At 51.3% G+C, this 19,284-nt stretch overlaps 1 protein-coding gene across 8 annotated transcripts in view; it reads right to left on the reverse strand.

The window, feature by feature from the left end:
* Positions 1-1,310: 1,310 nt before the first annotated feature.
* The window catches only part of Plekha7 (pleckstrin homology domain containing A7), a 230,731-nt gene continuing 212,757 nt past the window's right edge, over positions 1,311-19,284 (reverse strand). For 2 of the 8 annotated variants that reach the window (XM_004634911.3, XM_023719437.1), the window contains 10 exons: positions 16,320-16,428; positions 15,962-16,188; positions 14,723-14,911; positions 14,509-14,626; positions 13,533-13,636; positions 12,836-13,036; positions 10,107-10,265; positions 7,238-7,371; positions 6,349-6,491; positions 1,311-3,211 (listed from right to left, as the gene is read on the reverse strand). In XM_004634911.3, coding sequence (XP_004634968.3) covers positions 3,189-3,211; positions 6,349-6,491; positions 7,238-7,371; positions 10,107-10,265; positions 12,836-13,036; positions 13,533-13,636; positions 14,509-14,626; positions 14,723-14,911; positions 15,962-16,188; positions 16,320-16,428 — 1,407 coding nt within the window. In that variant the 3' untranslated portion in view covers positions 1,311-3,188. Of the gene's footprint in view, positions 3,212-3,986; positions 4,041-4,934; positions 5,046-6,348; positions 6,492-7,237; positions 7,372-10,106; positions 10,266-12,835; positions 13,037-13,532; positions 13,637-14,508; positions 14,627-14,722; positions 14,912-15,961; positions 16,189-16,319; positions 16,429-19,284 lie in introns of those variants that run through there. The other 6 variants (XM_023719436.1, XM_023719435.1, XM_023719433.1 and 3 more) reach the window with 6 other exon arrangements.

Genomic DNA, 19,284 nt, shown 5'->3' on the forward strand with positions numbered 1-19,284 from the left:
TTAGACAAATCATTTGCTGCTGCTTTTCCACCCTTGGTGAGAACGCAAAAAGGCTTACTACGGAGAACTGTGCTGCAGCTGAGGGAAAGGCCTAGAGCCCAAAGCCAGCTCTCGCCAGCCTCAGCCAGCGCCTGTGCCCCTCTCCTTCCCTACCCGAGATGACTGGATCAGCACATCTTCAGATCCCTGGACAGCAATGGCAGGCAGCCAGACGATTCCTGGACTTGGGCTGCCACCAAAAAAGGCAGGGAAACCCACAGTGTCCACAGTCAGGCCCCAAAGGCAGGAAGCTGAGTGCCACTCTGGTAGCCCAGCATCAAGGCAGGCGGGAGAATGAACACCAGGGGCCAACACAATGCCCCTGGCCACATCCACCTCACCTGTGCTTGGCAAATGCCAGTACAATGCACCCACATGAAGGACATCCTGGACATGCTGGGGACTAGTAGTTCCCTAAGTCCAAGCAGGACTTACGAAGCAGTTTTATTCCTAATCCCTGTTTGAGACTAAATCCTCAAGTGCTGTTAGTGGCTCTTCCTAAAATTTGACAGACATACTGGCCCTATGTGGGGCCGAGTAAAAGTCAGAACTGAGGTCAATAAATACATGTTTATTCTTGCCCTCTTTGTCAACTCTAATCCCATTGTTTAAAACTGCTCAGGCCCTGGGTCCCTGTAAGGAAGGCAAGTTGGACTCCCTGGATCACAGATATCCCCAGAGTTGCTCCCTCACCCCCATGTGTCCCTAGGCGCCAGGACTTCACAGATAACCCCACTTTACCTCAGGGAACGAGTCCTCCTGGAGGCTTGCAGAGGGCTAGGCCATGCTGCCTGTTACACAGTGCCTTTTGTGAACCTCCAGTGCTTCCTGCTGAGTTGAGCTGAGGGCTGGTTACGCTCTCAGCTTTTAATCTGGAGCGCAAGTCTCCTAACAGGACTGCCCTCCTCCCCGATGGCGTGCTCTGGAAACAGCAGCTAGTTAAGAGTTGCCATGTTCCTGCATACACAGGATTACTGCGTGTGACACAGGCCCTGTGGCCAAGTCTGTGAAGACCGCCGGCAAGTCTGCACAGAGAATATCTGCAGATGGCCGCCATGGGATGAGCGCCACCTCCTGTGGAGATGGTTTTTTGTTTGTTTGTTTGTTTTTCATGGAGTTTCTTTCTTGAGAGATGCCACCGAATCCAGTGATGGAGTCATCCCACCATTCCCACTCCTTTCATGTTATGGCAACATTAAGTAATGTTTAAAACTAGAGAATATTTTATTTTAAAATTCAAAAATATCACTAGCTTAAAAAGCAGCCCTCTCTCTCCAGAGTACTTTGGTATCTACTTTCCCCAGTTTAAATAGTTGGACAGTCACTCCAAACCTCGGGACGCTCCTCTTGGAAGTGGAGAAAAACTGCCATAACAACGACTTGGAAATACACACAACCCCCCACTGAACTGGCCTCCTGCCTTCTGTTTTAAGCACACATTACAAGTCAAAATGAATTAAATACAAATCCAGTTTGCAATGGTCCGTCACTAACCCACTTCATTGGAGCGAGCTAGTGGTTAGTGGTGTGTGGGTTGGAAGGGGGCCTGTGGCCTCCGTCCCCAGCACTGTCGTGGATTGGATTGCAGAATGCCGGCCAAACCAGCCCCACACAGGCATCCACAGCCCTCGGCTCCTAGGCTGGGGGCCACGGGGGGCCACCGTGAACCGCTGCCAACGCCCAGCCACAGCCCAGGAGCCAGGCTGCCGGCCACTACGTGCCCTAGGGCAAGTGAGTGACCAGGAACTGTCATCAGGACTTTCACAGGTGAGGGCTGACCACGGGGATTTCCCAAGAAATACCCCCAGCCAGCGTCTGAGAGAATGCGGTCACCGAGGAGCAGGGTAGGCGTCAGGTCGGCATTTTAATCTGTATCACATATTTGTTTTTGTAGGTATTCCTGAAAACCATTACACTTTTATTTAAATTATTTTTTCTTGCAAAATACTCATTTCATTTTTCCAACAAAATCTTATAAAGGCAAAATAAAATTTTATTTTGGCAAATGTCACGAAGTTGATACTGGCAGCATATGGAGTTAGTTAAAAATAGGCCGCAACTTCTAAATATATTCAAGATTCTTTGTTTTTTTCTTAGCATAGTCACAGACAAATTTTCATTTAAAGTGTGGCTCCACCCAATGGAAGTCTTCATTCTTTTAAACACTGTTGTATGCAGAACATTGTGAGACAACTTTAAATAAAGAACCCTAAACACTGCACCTGGCGCGGCAGCCGCCTCCTCATCGGGGGCTGGAAGTCATGCTGAAGTCTTGCTGTGGTGGCCCTTGTCTGTGACATACTCGCTGAGGCTGGCAGAGAGCACAATGCTTGCCACCTGCCACCAGACCCAAGTCCTAGAGCAGAGGTCCTCCAGGCAGGCAGTACAGGCTCCAGTCACATCTGCTTGGCGGGAAGTCAGTGGTCAGAGACTCTCACGTAGATGCCGCCCCATATAGTTCATTGCTATGATACAAAAAGGTGCTTCTTCTCATGTTTTCTGTACCGTAAAATGTATTTTTAATGAAAGTAAGCTGCTGCTTCTCAAGAGCCCCTTGCTCAGAGCCTCCTGGGGACGGGGGAGCCCAGAGCTCGCAAACACATTGCTGCCCCTAAACCAAAACCTAGGGCCAAGGCACAGATGTGGCTCCCGCGCATCCTCAATGAGCGTCACTCGGTGCTGGTGATGAGGTCAGTCCAGGGCGCCTGCTGTCTGCAGCCGAGGGCCCACAGGCCGCACAGTTCTGCCCGAGTCTCCAAGGCTGGGCTGCCCCCTTCTCACCCTGTCTGCTCCCCACCCACACCTACCACCCCTAGTACCTGAACCTGCATGTACAGCTACACACCCTGCGTGCTCACTGCCCCAGCCATGCAGCCCTGGAGGTGAACAGTATAAAATGCATTCTGATTCTAAAATACAGTGCCAGTATTTTACAGTGTTTGTCAAAAGTGCCTTTGTCACTTGTAAAAAGGAGTCTGAACTGGAACGAATGGTGCGTGCTAGGACCCAGCTCCATGGGGGCGCCTCATGGTCGGTGTGCGCTTCCTTCCTCCGCCAGAACCTGCTCAGCTGCAAGGGGCAGTGGAGCCAATCTCCTGGGAGAAGCTGCTTCCACTTGGCCCTGGCTCCAGACTTCTCTGCACGCTAGGTCACGGGTCAGTCACTGCCTGGGCTGGCAAAAAGCACAGGAGACAATGAGGTCGGCAGATCCCTGTGCACATCTGGGGAGCGGGTAGCAGCATGTGGCACACACACGATAGCTGACGGAGTAGCAAAGGAGGGGGCTCAGGCAATGCGGCCGCTGCTGAGGGACCTCTGGCTTCCAGACTCATGGGCTCTGGGCCCCACCCTCCCTCCACTTCTAGGAAGTACAGACAGACACCGTCCCTTAAATTGGGTCCCTGCACGATATAACAAAGGGCCTGGGTGAGACTCTGGTCCAGTTATGGCTCTGCCCTTCATTCACTGAATTACTTTCGAGAACTCAGCTTCTAGGGTCCCATCTTTGTAATCTAAAAATAAAGCATCCCTCCCAGTGACGGGAGAGGAGCAGGAACACGGATGTGCTTAAGAAGTGTATTCAAGGCCTGATGCAAAGCCACAGGGGCACCACACACCAGGAAACAGAGCCTCTGTCCTGCTTCTCCGTGCTTGAGTGGTGTCACCCTCTCAGACCTCTAGCAGGAAAGCACGTGCCCTCCTTTGGCTTTGGCAGGTCCCTGAGCCTTCACAAGGGGCCAGCTGGAGGCCCATATGGTGCTTTGCTTACAGGCCTACTCCACAGCTCCCGAGAACAGGCCCAGGCAGCCTGGGCTGGAGGGCACCTGCTGAGATCCTGGCCCGCCTCCCACACCTGGAGTGCCGAGGGGCGCCTGATGAGTCCACAGGTGGCAGTGGGGAGCAAAGGCTGTGGACTCTCACCCCCAGGCTCCAAACCTGACACTTACAAGCTGTGACTCCTGGGGTGAGTCCCTCAAGGTCTCTGAGCTTCATTTCCTCATCTGTAAAAGGGGGACGGATATCTTCATAGGGTGGTTGTGTGGATCAAAACAGGTGCTTAGCACAGTGCCTGGCACGTGGCAGATACTCAGCAAGATTAATCACAAGCAAATGTAAGGGGCAGGGAGGGGAGCACTTTGCTAAGCCAGCAAGGTGGAAGGCGGGGGCAGGGCTGCCAAGGCATCAGCCTGACCCTCCCCTATCCGAGTGACACACCAGGCTCTGCAACAAGATGCCCGGCCCTTGTACCCACCCGAGATGGACCCAATCCCAGCCTCCTGGCTTCTGGCCCAGGGCTCCTGCCCCATCCCAGTGCCTCCCACAGCCAGACGTTCATTTGGAGACTTCCTGGGGTGGTGCCAGGATATCCTCACCCGCTGAGGGGCTACAAAGGCAGCTCCTTCCTCACTCTGACACCAGTGCTGTGAGATCTAGAATGAGCCCCACCCTTCCCTGGACTCAGTCCCAACATCTGTTAATCTGGACTTTTTTAGTCTTTATAGTTTTTCTCTTTCTTTAGCAAAAGCTCCAAAGGCCAAGATTTAATTCTTCCAAGCCCAAGTCTGCAGCATGGCTAGTGGCTGGCCATCTTGGAAAGAACAGTGGGAAGGACAGGTCCAACTGGGGCTCTGGTGATCTCATTGGGGAAGGGAGTCAGAATCACAGTCTCTGCTGCATCAGATCACTGAGGACAAGGTCCTAAGGAGCTCTGGCTCCTCCACCTTCCTAAGTCCCACTGGTCCCCGCAGCGGCCGCTGTGCCAACAGGAGGAAGCATGAGTGAGCAGGAGCACAGCCAGTGCGGCAGCAGTAGCGGCGGCAGCGGGGGAAGAGGAGGGCATGCTGGGCACTAGAGGGCGGTGAGCGGCAGGTGCACCAGGCAGGGGCTCCTCTTACTTGGACGGTGTTAGACAAAGGTGTAGTGGAGTCCGCTGCTTAAGAGGGGATAAGGTGGCACCGTCCTGGAGGACAGGGGCGCTTTAGATGGGAGGAGGGTCAGCTGCTGCGCTAGACAGAGCACATAGGAATTAAGCAGCGTGTTAAGTCAGTTGTTCCCCAGCACCCAGAGCCTCACTTGTCAAGACTGGGGGTGCAGTCCTGCTGCCCCCGACATGACCTGGACCTGGGTGCAGACCTCTGGTTGCTGATCTGCCTGCGACACATAGGGAGCAAGAGCAAGGAAAGGTGCACGAGGCTTCCCATGAGCGGGAGTGTCAGGGGTCCACAGCTGACCAGGGCATCAGGGCGGTGGTGCTCCATGCTGGCGACACGGAGGTGAGGGTGGCAGAGCCCCAGTTAAAGCAAGCACTGCAGAGTTGGGGACACTGAGGGGAGGAGCTCAGAAGGTACTGAAATGAGCCCCAGGGCCACAGGAAAGAGGGCCCTGGATGACTGTATCCTGGGTCCCTGGCCACACTGCTATAATCCCCACCTCTCAGTCTACTCTGCACTGCTTAGAAGGAGTAAGGACCTCAGGGATTTGGGGGACTCGATATAGGATCAGGGTGTGAACAGGCTCCCATGGAGACCGGCCTCTCCCTTGTCAGCACTCATTCCCGGGGCTTCCTGGGGAGGTGGCAAAACTCTGATCCCCATACCAGACCCCCACGGCCACAGCTCTGCAGGCCCCACCACTGTCAACTTCTAGACCCTTTAGCCAAGGTTAGAGGACCGCACTGCAAGCTCCAGGGCCAAGTCCCACCTCCAGCCAGGAGCACCACCTAGACATAGTGGCCTCTATCATTGGGGAGAAGTGACACTAGGTGGACTGTGAGGAAACCCACAGAAGGGAGGCCTGGGTGCAGGGAGGAGCCAGAGTCCCTCGCCTGACTGAAGGAAGGCAGCCTTTACAACCTGTACGCACTCATACGCAAGCACACCTGCACACGGGCACATACATGCGCTCCTACCCCATGACAACAATTTTTGCAACTGGCCAGCAGAGCCCTACTTTCTAAGCTCCGCTTTCTGGCACAGGGTGCTCTAACAAAGTGAGTAGTAGCTTTGTTTGGGGCCCAAAGCAGAGGTCCCAAGGAGGGCTAGAAGGGCCCCTTTCTGCCTTGCCCAGCAATGAATCCAAGCACCCAGGGCTCTTCCACCCCATTGTTCATGAGGAGAGTAACTTGCTCACTGGATCTGGAGCCTGAAAAAGCTGAAGTCAAAGAGCAACACCACTCCTGAGATGGAAGAACACACAGCTGGCCCTCATCTGCCAACTGCCACTGACTCTCTGGCCCTGGGACAGGCCAGCTAGGGCACCAAGGAGCAGCGGGCAGTCCTGGACCTCAGAGGCGGGCACTCATGGCCTTACCTGCCACCTGCTTGCTGCGCTGAGAAGCTTCGGAGGCCAGGGCATAGGAAATGTTGATGATGCGCTCCTGCTCCTGCAGCTGTGAGTCCAGGTCAGCCAGGCTGTTGCGGTCCTGGGCTGCTGAGGGCTGCAGGTTGCACATGCTGCAGAGGAGCAGACAGCAGCCGTGGGCCCTCTCCACCCTGGGCATCGGCTCCAGGGAGGGGGGACCCCTGGCCTGGTGGCTCTCAGCACTTTGCAAGCTGTGGGCTTTCTTTCTCCTAAGACAGAATCAGATATCACTCCCCCACACCCCCACACCTTTTGGGAAGGCCAGAGGCCTTGGTTAAGGGTGTAGCTGGTGGCGACTTGAATTCAGACAAAAAATGACTAACCAAGGTCTGAAAGGGAAGCTCACAAACAAGTTTTTCTTTTTCCTTTTTTTTGGCAGAACCAGGGATTGAACTCAGGCCCTTGCACTTGCCAGGCAAGAAGTTATCCTACTGAGCTATCTCCCCAAGCCTCAAACAAGTTTTTAAGCCATGGAGACTACTGGAGCAGAAAAACTTCTAGAGTCCTAGCCTAGTGCCCAGGGAAGTAGTGGACAAAGCCTCTGGCCCCTCAGGACAAGGCCAGAGCCCTCTACCTGTGTCTGTTCACTGTCATGCTTGCTCCACTTCCTGTACTTGATGGGTTCATTCTGGATCAAGGGGCCTTGATAGTATCTCAGGTCTGTAAGTACCGCTCACTGATATGAGTACTGACCTGCCCCCTCCAATGAGTAGGGTTCACCTGAGACTAAGACACAGGCAAAACACTCACCCAGCAGGCATGGCCCTGGTTCCACATGTGACTGAGATGTCACTTGGGGTTGGGTTTGGCATGTCACACCTGACAAGCAAAGGCTGACCTTGACCGGGTGAGGATATTGCGGATCTTCTCAGCTTTGCGGTAGCGTGCCTGCAGCTCCTCGAGGCTTGGGGGCTCTTCGGGATCCAGCTCCACATAGCGCTCGGGGATGGAGACCTTCTCTGGTTTGGACAGCTGGGTGGGGACCAGGAGTGGAGGAGAAACCACAGATGTTCTCGTCTGGGACCTTCTCTGCCCCTTTCCCCCACACACACCATGAGGAAGGGAACAGAGCCCATAGAGGTGAATTCACTTGCTAAGATCACAAAACCAACCAGTTGTGGAACTGGGATTTGAACCTGGTTCTAGGACCAAAAAACATGTTTGTCCTGCTGAACCAGATAATTTTTTTTTAATGTACTTGGTACAGGGTCTCACTATGCAGCTCAGACTTGTAGTGATCCTTCTGTTTTCAGCCTCCCCAACACTGAGATTACAGGGGTACACCACCACACCCAGACTCAGTGGCCAGCTCAGCATGCTTGGGGATGGGGCCAGCACAGCATGAGGTACCAGGAATTGAACCCCGGTCCCCGTGCTTGCCTAAGCAGGCACTTAGTCCACTGAGCTATCTCACCAGCTATACCAGATGATCTTTTACAGGTGAAGAGAAGGGAAGAATAAGGCCAAACAACGGGACTAACTGTTCTCAGGAGAAAACCGGCATCTTTAGTGCTGTGCTCACGGCCCTGTGGGCTCCTCTGGCGCCACTCCCACAGCGGTTGGATGGGGCTTTCTCCCTGATGACCCTAGCTGCTTCTTCAGTGACTTTCCTCTTTTTGATCTCCTCCTCCACCCACTACTTATTCACATTCTCATCATCTCTGTCTCCCACGGTCTAAAGCAGGGACCTGGCACTTAGCAGCCTTTCAACAAATCCTTCCCCAGTGGATAGATGGATGAAAGGAGAGGACACTGCTTCCTGTCCTAGAAAAGCGCCTCTGATCTAGACGGGAAGCAGCTACACCGTGTCTTCTGCTATCCGAACCACCCCAGTATCTCACTTGCCCAGTGGCAAAGTCAGCTTGCTGAAATCTTGCTCAAGGCTAAGACTAAAGGAAAATTTCACACACGCACTTTAAAATGGGGTTGGCTGAAGCTCCTAAGAGCAAGCTAAATACAGCCCCGGGGCAAATTCGGTCTTGGATTTATGAAGGAAAAGAAAATCAAAATGGAATAGCATTGGCTCAGGACATCTAAATAAGGAAAGCACTGCTAATCAGAACTCACACATCTGCAACCGGCCCTCTCCTGAACTGCAGACAGGCCCACCTGATGCTAGCCGACCTTTCAAACATCATTAATCTCCGCTGACACGTGGACAAAGGTCTCCCCAAACTACACTGAGACTTAGACCACACCTAATCCTTTTCTTCCCAGCTTAATTTCTGCCAGAAGTGAATCACAATCCCCACTTTGTGGTGAAAGCTACTGATACAGTTGCCATTTTGTAAAACTTCAGAGCACACCTTTAAGCTGTTTGGATATGTTTGCACAGACTGCAATCCTAATGGTCCCTAAGTGGACTTTTTTGCTCTTGACTAGGTTGGTTTTATTCTTGGTTGAGAGCTTAAAACCACACAAACTTTCACACTTTGCTGAAAGATGGGTAAGAAATAAGTGCTTATCCCCAGTAAGGGCAGAGCTGGAGGAAGGAAGTGGATCACGTTGCAGCAGGAGGGATCTGGGCCACAGATAACACAGAACTTTTCCGCTGGGTGGATGAGCAGGGCACACTGCCAATGCAGGACGGAGGCCTCTTTGTGAATCTGAGCAGCCCAGATCTTTGGCTGTTTCAGGTGCTAAAGAGAGTAGGCCTGGGGCAGGAGCTGGCCCAGGCCCTGAGGCCCCAGCTGACCCCAGAACCTAGCAACTTCTCCTCACCCGCTCCTCCGGTCTCTAAGACCCCCTTACCCCTGACCTATCAGGTGAGGTGGGTGTCACTGATGTAACTGCCCTGTGCACGTGCATGCCCCGGCTCCTGCCCCTCAAGGACAGGAGGAAGGCACTGAGGGCCCAACTCAGTACTCATTCTCCCAACAGATGGTTCTGCAGGGACATTTTGTTAAGGTCCCACCTCAATCCATCCTCCACATGGTGAGATCTTTCCTCTCTGGCAGTTTCAGGGTAGGCCAAGCCCTTAGAAAAATGTTTCTGGGACGTTAATAGGATGCTGTGAGATTCATTTAATGAAGTCTTCCTTTAGCAAATATTTACAGAACCCCTACCATGTGCCACTGCTCTGCAGAGCATACGAATGTCACAGGCCTCAGGAGACACTGGCATAGACAGCCTCCCTCTTCCCTGAGTTTCTCTCTTTTCGTACTTACTGGCTTTCCTGGGCCTGCCTTATTATGACACATGTGTGCCACCAGAGGGCACCAAAACACTGCCAGAACTCTACACTGTCTCCTTCAGATTCCGTTGGTCAAGGCTAGAAATTTTACCTTTGATTTTCAAACTTGTCCAGTGTTTTCCCCCAGGCCTGAAAGTCCAAGTTGGCCTGACTGGCTAGTTGTTGTAAAGTAAACTCCTGGAGCTCCCAAGGGCATTTGCTACCAGCAACTTTTGAATCATCACCCCTAGTACGTGCTAGGCTTTCCTGTCACCGCTAAACCTGACAATGTTAGGTCATAGCCGAGGAGACTGAGGCAGAGAGAAATTACAAGTGTAATTGGACCCAAATTACAGGTACAGATTTTGAACCTTCATCCACACACTTGGATTCAAGCTGTATCCATCAGCTCTAGGCTATAGTGGAGCAGAGCCTTACACTCCTTAGGGCAATATCCCACAGGGGAGAGGTTAGCCAGCCTGGGAACCCCAAGGCAAGCCTCTTGGGGGGACGTGAAGGAAGCCCTTGCCCTCACCTCTCTGCTGATGTCCAGGTCATAGTCTTGTGGTTCCAGGTCCAACTCTGTGACAGGCATGGCCTGCACTTTCAACCAGCCATTCTCCTCCTTGTCCTTCCTTTCCCCTTGCATGGCCCGGTCCAGCAACTGCAGGTCAAAATCCTGCTCCCGTTTCCACTGGCAACAGAATAAGAAGGTTTAATGGCAGTCACGTGCTGACTGCTGAGAGCTGTGCGGATCCCCTTTTGGGTGGGTCTTGAGGGTATGAGGTCTTTTGAAAGTGTGGCTGTGACCCAGTAGGGGTAGGTGACGCAAATTTTCCTGTAATGAAAATCAAGACCTCTGTCCCTTGCACATGGCTTGCCCCAGATTGCCAATTTCTACACTGGGGCCACTCTTAGGTCACAGACCACTTTAGGCTCACCAGAGTGACCCCAAAATAGAACCAGGGACAAGACTGCAGGGAATGGATTTGCCCTTTATGGCTGAACAATCAAGGCCCACTCCTTTGGGGTCCCAAAAGATCCCATTCAGGCTGAGGGATATCACACTAGCAACATGGTCAGGGATGTCCAGGTAGGGACAGCTTGGAGCCAGTAAGGCAGACAAACTGTTTAAGACAGTATCTATGGCTGGGATATAGCTCAGCCACATCAGTGCCTGTCTGGCAAACGCAAGGTCTTGAGTTCAATCAAGCGAGTAGTGAGGGAAAAAAGAAAAAAAAAAAAAGTACAGTATCTATGTGGGCAGATATTTTAAACTGGAAAAAAATTATGCAAAACTGAAATACTAAATCAAATAGTTCCAAGAATGTTTCACAGTATCAATTTTGTAACAAACATCTATTCACAAGAAGGAAAATTAACACAATCATTTTAAGATCCAAGCATGAGAGTGGTGGCTTCCTATTCACCCAGGACTTGTACCTTCATAGGCATTCGATTGCCATACAGGTTGGTAGGAACAATACTAGTTGAGAGACCCACTCTTGAGTGGGAATAAAGCAGATGCAGAGCATCCCAGACCTTCTCCTTCCCACACCATTCACTCCAGAGCCCCAAGCAGGCATAACTGTGTTATTGCCCCTCAAGTCCCTGCAAAACCCTAACCCCATAGCCACATCAGCATATTTCACCCATTCAAGCACAAGCTCTCAATACTGAATCCAAGTCAATATATTTGCTCTGGTTGATGGTTTTCCAATTATAATTTGAAAAGATTAGGCAGCCAAAGAGTAGGGATAAATGAATTTAATGATTCACAAGGAAAAATCCCATTTTCTTACATGCTCACAAGTGCTCCAAATAGAGACCAGCCCTCATTGAAACCCAGCCTGATTGTTTCCACAGAGAGGAAAAGTTCACTAGACTCTAAGGTGTCCTAGGGAAGAACCACGCCAATCCATGGTTAGTAAGCAACACATTTATTGGCGCTGATGCAGAGACTTACAAAAGTCTTTTCTTATGAGAGAAATCACAAGTACTCAAGTTTGGATGTTTAGATAATCTCTACATTTGCGACATCAGGTTGTAAAATGCCAGTATTAGTCCATATGATGTTTGTTGATAAAGTTTAAAAGTTTCCAAGGTTGCAGCTTTTGAAGACACGACTGTCCTGTTTCTTACCTTTTGGTGTCTGAGCTAACAGCTATAAAAAGGCCACCTGAATACAAAGTTTATTTTGCTACTCAAATTATTAAATATAACATAAGAGGTTTTCCATAAGAGATTGAGTGATGGGACCAGAGGAATTAAACCAAACAACCTTGCTGGAGTGAAACGTACTCAAATGTGGAGTCTGTGTTTACCATCCAGGCATTCCGCATGGGTTTGGATAAACAGATAATGCCCAGACCTTTGCCAATGACTTGGGGCAGCCCTGGGGGCAAGTGGGCTAGGGGTCAGTAGTCCTGCACCAAGGAGGGCAGTGGAAAGGTAAATCACACCTGGGAGTGCTTGCTAGGCTGGGGAGACAGGAGCTGCTGTTATTACAAGCCTGGTAACAAGCAGCACAGGTCAGTTAGACAATGTTCAATGCAAACTGAAAGCTTCTGTAAACACAATCAGGCAGGATTAGAAAGGCAATGAGCAGTAATTCTAAAAGCAAAAGAGCTTGTGCAATGAATTAGGGAAAGAACAGCCAGGCTAGAAGTCTAGGGAAATGTGGGATTTCAAATGGGAAACGTCAAATGGAATGTTTCCAAAAGGGATCTAAGGCAGCTAAGCAGGTACAGTGCCAGAGGGCACCACCAGGGGGAAGCAACCCTGCTCTCTGGGGCCTGGGGCCTCTCAGCACCTGGGGCTGTGGGAGCCCCGGTTGCCTTCCCTTCTGAGGATGGCCTTGGAAGTCTGGGAGGCTGGTTGGTTGGTTTGTGCTTCTCATCAAATCACATCACCATCTTCCTCCACTACTCCCTGAACTGTATGTTCCCCAGTCCTTAGTTCAGATGTGGTGTCTGCAAAGGCCGCAGCCAGGCACAGCTGGGAGAACAAGCTGCAAGTAGTCTCCAGCTCCCAGGCCTCTGCAGTGAGATCTTCCTGCTTATGCTCTGATTCTAGGTCACCCTCTGCCCAGCTGATGCATGCAGCCTTGGGTTGGGACAAATACTCTCTGTGGGGTGTTCTCTCCGTTGGCTGGGTCAATGAACAGCCCACTCAGGGTGACATGGTTGGGTGCAGGGGACCCAGTGAACTCTGCTCAGAGTGAGGCAGCTCTGCTCCTTGCCCCAGCCCGCCTGTCTAACATACTGAGCCCAGGTCCCCAGGGAGCGGCTGGCCAAGGTATCGAGCGGAGGTGGGGCCTGCTCTCTCTCCCTGGCTCAGCGTCCTTTGGCGCTCGCGGACCAGGGCCTTCTGGTGCCGCTTCATGCGCTCCAGCTGCTCCTCCGCACTCATCCTGCCCCGCGGGTGGTCCCCTGAGTACAGGCGCTCCAAGGCACTCTTGGGTCTCTAGGAGGAAAAAGAGGCAATACACAGAGGCTGGACTGGCAGTATGGAGGGCAGCTGCCCGCTGGTTTCACTCCGTTCCTGCTCTCCCCCACTGCCATCTGGGCTCCACAGAAAACTACTTCCTCAGAGACCCTGTGTCCTGGCCTCATGAGTCTTCTGGGCAACAGCTACTCTGCAGGCATAGCCATGGAGGCCCACATCTGTCCAGGTGACAGGTCACAGCAGACCACAGTGAGCCCAGTATGCAAGACTTCTAGGGCCCCTTCCCCTGACCTGACACACTGTAGCTAAGTGTGGGCTATGGAAAGTGGGGAGGGCAGAGTAATGCCTTCTCAGTGGGCTGTGGGTCACCACGACCTTGAGCTCATTAAGAGGCTGAGGTCACCTCTCAGAGGCCATCCTCAGAGTCACAGGATCTCTAGTTACATCTAGCTCCGAGCCACCCACCCACTGGGTGAAGGAACAGTGAGCTTCCCCATAGCTCACGGCCACTCACAGGGAAGGTCACCTTGCTGCTTTCGGCATTTAGACCCCTCCGGAGCGTAACGTAGGGAGCAATGGTGGACGACTGCTGGAGCCTGGATGTGGACCCCGAGAGCCCTTCATGAGGAAAGCAGAGTCAGGTGTATTGTGGCATGGACAGTCCCAGGCCACTCCCTAACCACCCAGTTCCCAGGAGGGGCCAAGAGGCCCAGCCAACAATCCACTCATCGTCCTCTTCACACCCTGGAAGAACAAGGCCTCTGGTAAGAGGATGGGGGCAGCAGCCCAGAGGTACCCTTCATGCACAGCGGGAGATAGTGTCCCTGGAGATCTATGAACCACCCTAGACTTCCTTTGCATGTCGAAGTCTTGTGCTGAGGACAGGTGGCAAGGCTGGTGGGGTAAAGAGTATCCTCAGCCTTCTGCTTTCTGACACTCTTACACATCCTGCACAACCCTACTTGGGATAAGGGAGGACAGCAAGCAGGGGCCAAATTGAGGAGAAAGTGTGTTTAAGAAAGGATTCACTAATTTTAGGGCAACACAGAGGAAAAGCTCTCTGGAAGGCCAGAGCTAGCCTTGCGGGTGGCAGTCACCCAGCTCCCCTGCCTGCAGGCTGCAGTGGTCTGGAGCCAAAGCCCCAGGACCGTCTTCTGGTTTCCTCATTCATCAGTGACTGGCCAAGTATGCCTTTCTCTGAGCCTCAGCTCCCCGATCTCAGCAATGAGAACAACAGCACTCCCTTGCAGCACTGCTGCGAGTACAGGGAAATACATGAAGTGTTCACACTGCGTCAGGCCTTAGTGATTGTTATTACAGTAGTTTCTAGGGACATGCAAGACAAGGACAGTCAGGATTCAGAAGGGAAGAGGACAGGCCAGCAGCCCAGGCCATGGGTACAGGCAGGGGGTGCAGGCCTGGGCTGCAGGTTGGCAAGTGTGGTGCAGTGCTGGGGGCCCCAAAAGGTTCCACAGGAGGTGCTGCCTTACCTCGGCCTGGCAGCGTCTGGTACCTGCTCTCAGGACCCACAAGTCCCAGAGAGGGCTGAGCCATGTCCCCAGTGAAAGTGGTCAGTTCGGGCTCACTAACATACGACCGGAGCTCCACCTGTGGGCACAGTCTGATGATGTCACAGCCACCCTGCATCACACTGCTTCCCTCTCCCCATGCACAGGGGCAACCACAGGGGTCCACCCAGCTCACCCTTGAGTCCCCATTCACACACTGCCCCAGCTCCCGGTCTCGCTTCCTCTCATCTGACTGCCGCTTGAGGCCCCGCACAGAGGTGTGCCGGATGACAGTGGCCTCCCTCGGGAGCGGAGGCACCGCAGGTGGCTGGTCCTCTGGGCTGTAGACTTCTGGAAGTGGAGGCCTAGGAGGGGCCTCATCCTCCTGCTCAGCAAGAAAGCCAGAGCCAACACCCAGCAGGTCAAGAGCTACAAGAAGGTCTGCCAAGGGGCACCGCCACAGGAGTAGCCCACAGGGCAGAACTAGCCATGTTTTTAATTTATTTATTCATATGGTACAGCGTCTTGCTACGCAGCTCAGACGGCACGTAGTACCAGGGATCGAACCAAGATCCTTGCACTTGCCAGGCAGGCACCTAGGATGCTGAGCTATCTCCCCCACCAGAACTGGTCACTTCTGAGCCACACAGCATGAGTACTTCCACCGTGGCACATGAACACTTCCTCTGGAGAAGCTACGCACAGGGAAAGTGTCTGTGCATCAACTCTGCTCTGCTCTTTAATTTCTATACTTTTTCCCAACTACTTCCTACGTCCCCAGACCAGGACACAGGCCTCCCAATGCCATGTTCTTCTGTTTGTTTAAAAATCTCCTGTGCCACCAGACCCTGCCAAAAGCTTCGTCCCTCACTATGGCAGGCAAGCCAAGGCCTTGGCCCAGTCCACCACATGAACCACAGACCTGTGCCAAGAACCTGGGTGGGGGGACCCAGTTAGATGGATGGTGACACAAAATAAAAGAGTCAGATGTGGTTGGTCATCACTAACATGGAGAACTGAGCAGCTTTCAACACCTTGAGGCTTTAGTTTTCTTCTCCGTGGGACGGCGATACTGCCCTTCCTCTCCAGGTGCCATGAGGTTACGGGACACTCACAAGTATGTGCACAGCTGTGCACAGTGCCCAGCTGCTGCTAAAGGAGCTGCTCTTCTCTACACGACAACCTCTTCAACAGCCACACATTCTGCAACTTGGCTGTTATTCAGGAGTCACTACCTCTTGCCTGGCCTCAACTGTCCCAACTGCAAAATGGGAGGGTTGGGTGAGACCATTATCTCCCAGGGCTCTGCCAATCCCGAGAACCTCAGCTCATTCCACCTCTGTTTACCCAAGAGCTACTCTCATGAGGTAGCTGGCTGATCTCAATGAGGTCAGAGAGGAAGGAAAGGCTCTCCAACCTCAGCACCACAGCTTACCAATTTGGGCTTTGTCTTCGTTGGTGACTGAAGCGGGGATGTCACTTTCCTCAGCTGGGGAGGGTGAGGTCGGTAGGGCACATAGGTCTGTAGCTGTGGGAACAGCCGAACTTCTAGAGGGGTCCGCACTGGGCTGGCAGGAGGGCTGGGCTGAGGGGGTGACTTGCTCTCCAAGGTCAAAGGTGAAGGCACAGGAGGGTGAGGGAACAAAGGCACTGTTTTTCTCTCTGAGAAGCACAGAGGGATGCAATGAAGACCATCTTCCTCAGAGGGCAAGTCAGCACCACAGACGCCACCTCCCCAGGAGCCATCCGCCCAGCCCTACCAAGTCCACACAGCAAGCACAAGGGTCCCTCACCAGGATTTTTGACCGATTCCACCAGGATTCTGTAGTTCTCTTTATTTGCACTCAGACCTGCAAGGACATCTTCAATCCGCCACAGGTCCTTCTGTATCTGTGATTTCTCCTGGAAGAGATAATGTGGTGGTTTGATCTTTTCTTAGCTCCTAACCAGAATTTCCTTCTAGGGGCCGGGGAGATAGCTCAGTAGAATAAGTCCTTGCCTGGCAAGCACAAGGTCCTGAGTTCAATCCCCGGTTCCGCAAAGAAAAAAAAAAAAAAAAAAAAAAAAGAATTTCCTTCCTAGGGTTTTCTCTGCCATTTCAGAGGCCCTCACCTTGGGGCGCAGTACTCACTTTGGAAATAGCACCAGTAAGCTTGAATCAAGCCTTTTCACAGCCTCACAGCCAGGGAAGCAGAGATAAAAATGCTGAAGATGTAGGGAGTTCTACAGTAGCTGTTACTACTTCAGCTTGTTTATTTCATTTTTTTAAAGAGTAAAACATAATTTAAAAATTGGAAATGATACAGAATTTCACAAAACAAGATGGTATGAATTCAACAGTGGTTGTTATATTGCATATTATTGTCTTCAAAGTAGTTGTTCAGATTACCAGATATAAGCACACAAAATTGGTCAAAAAATACTAAGCATTAAGGGGCTGGAGAGATGGCTCAGTGGTCTAAAGCACCTACTTGAAACAAGCTTGGCAAAGCACAGGGACCGCGGTTCGATCCCCAGCACCACATGCCAGCCAGACCTGCCCCCTGGTGGGCTGAGCTGGCCACACACACACACAATAAATAAAAAATGTAATAAATAAAAATAAATAAATATTTAAAAAAAAATACTAAGCATTAAAAAAGATTGTAAAAAAAAAAAACCCAACTAAACATTAACTATTCCTTCCAATAAACTAGCAGTACTATGTAAAAATGTAAATACTTCCATCTATATAAAATGTTCAGAGGAGGCAAATTTAGACACCAGAAGGGGATTAGTAGAGCGAGGAGCTAGGGGTGGGGGGGAGTTAGCTGAGGGGGCTGAAGGAGGCAGACAGCTTCTCTTGAGGGGCGTGAAGATACTGTAAAACACTGTGCTAAGAGCTACCCAACTGTGTGAATGTACTAAAATATACTGAGCTGCATACAATATCTGAAGAGTGGATTTGTGGTACGTGAACTACATGATAAAGCTGTTTTTTAAAAAGTTCAACAGAGACAGCTGCACTATACGCTCAGATGCAGTTGCAGTTAGAACCAGATGGCAGGAGGCCCTACAAGAGGCCAGGAGTGTGCTAATGCGGTCATGGGTTGTGGCTATCTCCTAATGGGTTAAAAAAAAAAAAAAATCAAATGTAGCACCCAAACTAGGGACCTTGCTCATGCAGGAAAACAAGCACTGTACCAGAGAACCACACCCCTAACCCAGAGGTAATAATCTGTTGGCTTTTGGAGTGATGTCAATTATAATTAGTATATTATAATGGAATGAAGACTTGGCCCCAACCCACAGACTGAAAGCAAAGTTTTTCTCCTCTCCAGGAGATCAGCTGCTCCTCTACTGGAAGAGTTTTCACACTGCATGATCCCTACTGATGCACCAGATTCTGTACTCCTGATGACCTGCTCCTGGGAGACTGGTACTTAGTGGGTTTCCAGTGCATTTAGCTGGGTGAACAAAAGACCCAGTCATGTACCATCCAGCAGCCACAGCAGCAGATGCTGGAAGACTGCATGCAGGGGTGGGAGGTGGGGTGGGGGTGGATGCTCCTGCTCTCTGCATCCCAACAGCAAAGACACCCTCAGAGCTCAAAAGCAAGGCATGGCTGTGCTACTCAGCTCCACACTCAAGACGGGCAGGCTCATCACTGAACCCAGAGTGCATAACGTAACAGAGGACACTCCACTGAATGCTGGGAATAAGTGAAGGCTGGGAATACAAGGCCTCCTCTGCTTGCTCTGTAACTCCCCAGAAAAGCTCCTGTCAGCCCACTCTCCTGCCTCGACTTTGCCTTCTTGATACCCTTACATGTAAAGGAAGAGCAAAGGTCAGTGTCTTTATCCTCCTCCAAGGCTGATGTAACCTCCTAACTTGATGAGGAGGGAGCTTTAGGGGATCAAGGAGGTGGCTTCACACCTGCATTCTCACACAAGCTGGGCAGGAAGGCTCCTATGTAATACCATCAGAAAAGCTGGGACTCACTATCTATACTGCTTCCCGGATATTCCATTCCCTGGCTTTCCTAATGCTTGGGAAGCTGTGAGGATCTTCCAAAATAATGCCATCCTACTTTCGTGAACAAGCTACGGATTTTCTCACAGCCAGATAAACCTAGTAAAATGAGGTGAATGTCTACGCCTACTTACTAAGACTTTCCATCTGGGGTGCAGGCACCCCTGCAGTGCTAATGCTCTAGCTAGAGCACCGGCAGCCTGCCTGGTGGAGGATTACAACAAAGAAGCTAGCACAGACCCTGCAAAGCAGGGCCTCATGACTTCCTCAGTCACTGCGGTCACTGCGGCACTCAGGGAAAGCGAACAACATGATGAGGTGAGATAGAAATCAAGCCACAGGAGCCAGGCTCCAAACTAACCTATCTGCTGGAAACCTACATGGGAAAATCCTCCAGGGAATCTGTGACAAGCTCTGTTACCCTGTCCTGACTTGTGTTTTGGTGGGACAAAAGATACTTGACCTACTATGCACTGACTCACTACCCCAAAAGTAACACAAATGGCAAGTAAACACACAAAGAAATGTTTAACCTAACAGTGATTAAACAGATTAAAACAATGCATCGGTTTTTTTTAGCCAGCAGACTTAGCAAAAAATAGAAAGACTTATAACACCAAGTTCTGATAAGGATAAAGGCAAACACAGCTGAGAGTTCTTATTATAAATGGAAAGTTAGTGCAGCCTATTAGAGGGTGATTCAGCAATACTTGTCAACCCTTTTGTACTAAAAAAAAATGTTTTTTA

The sequence above is a fragment of the Octodon degus genome, unplaced genomic scaffold (genome assembly GCF_000260255.1).
Source record: "Octodon degus isolate 3935 unplaced genomic scaffold, OctDeg1.0 scaffold00067, whole genome shotgun sequence".
In the NCBI taxonomy this organism is placed as follows: Eukaryota; Metazoa; Chordata; class Mammalia; order Rodentia; family Octodontidae; genus Octodon; species Octodon degus.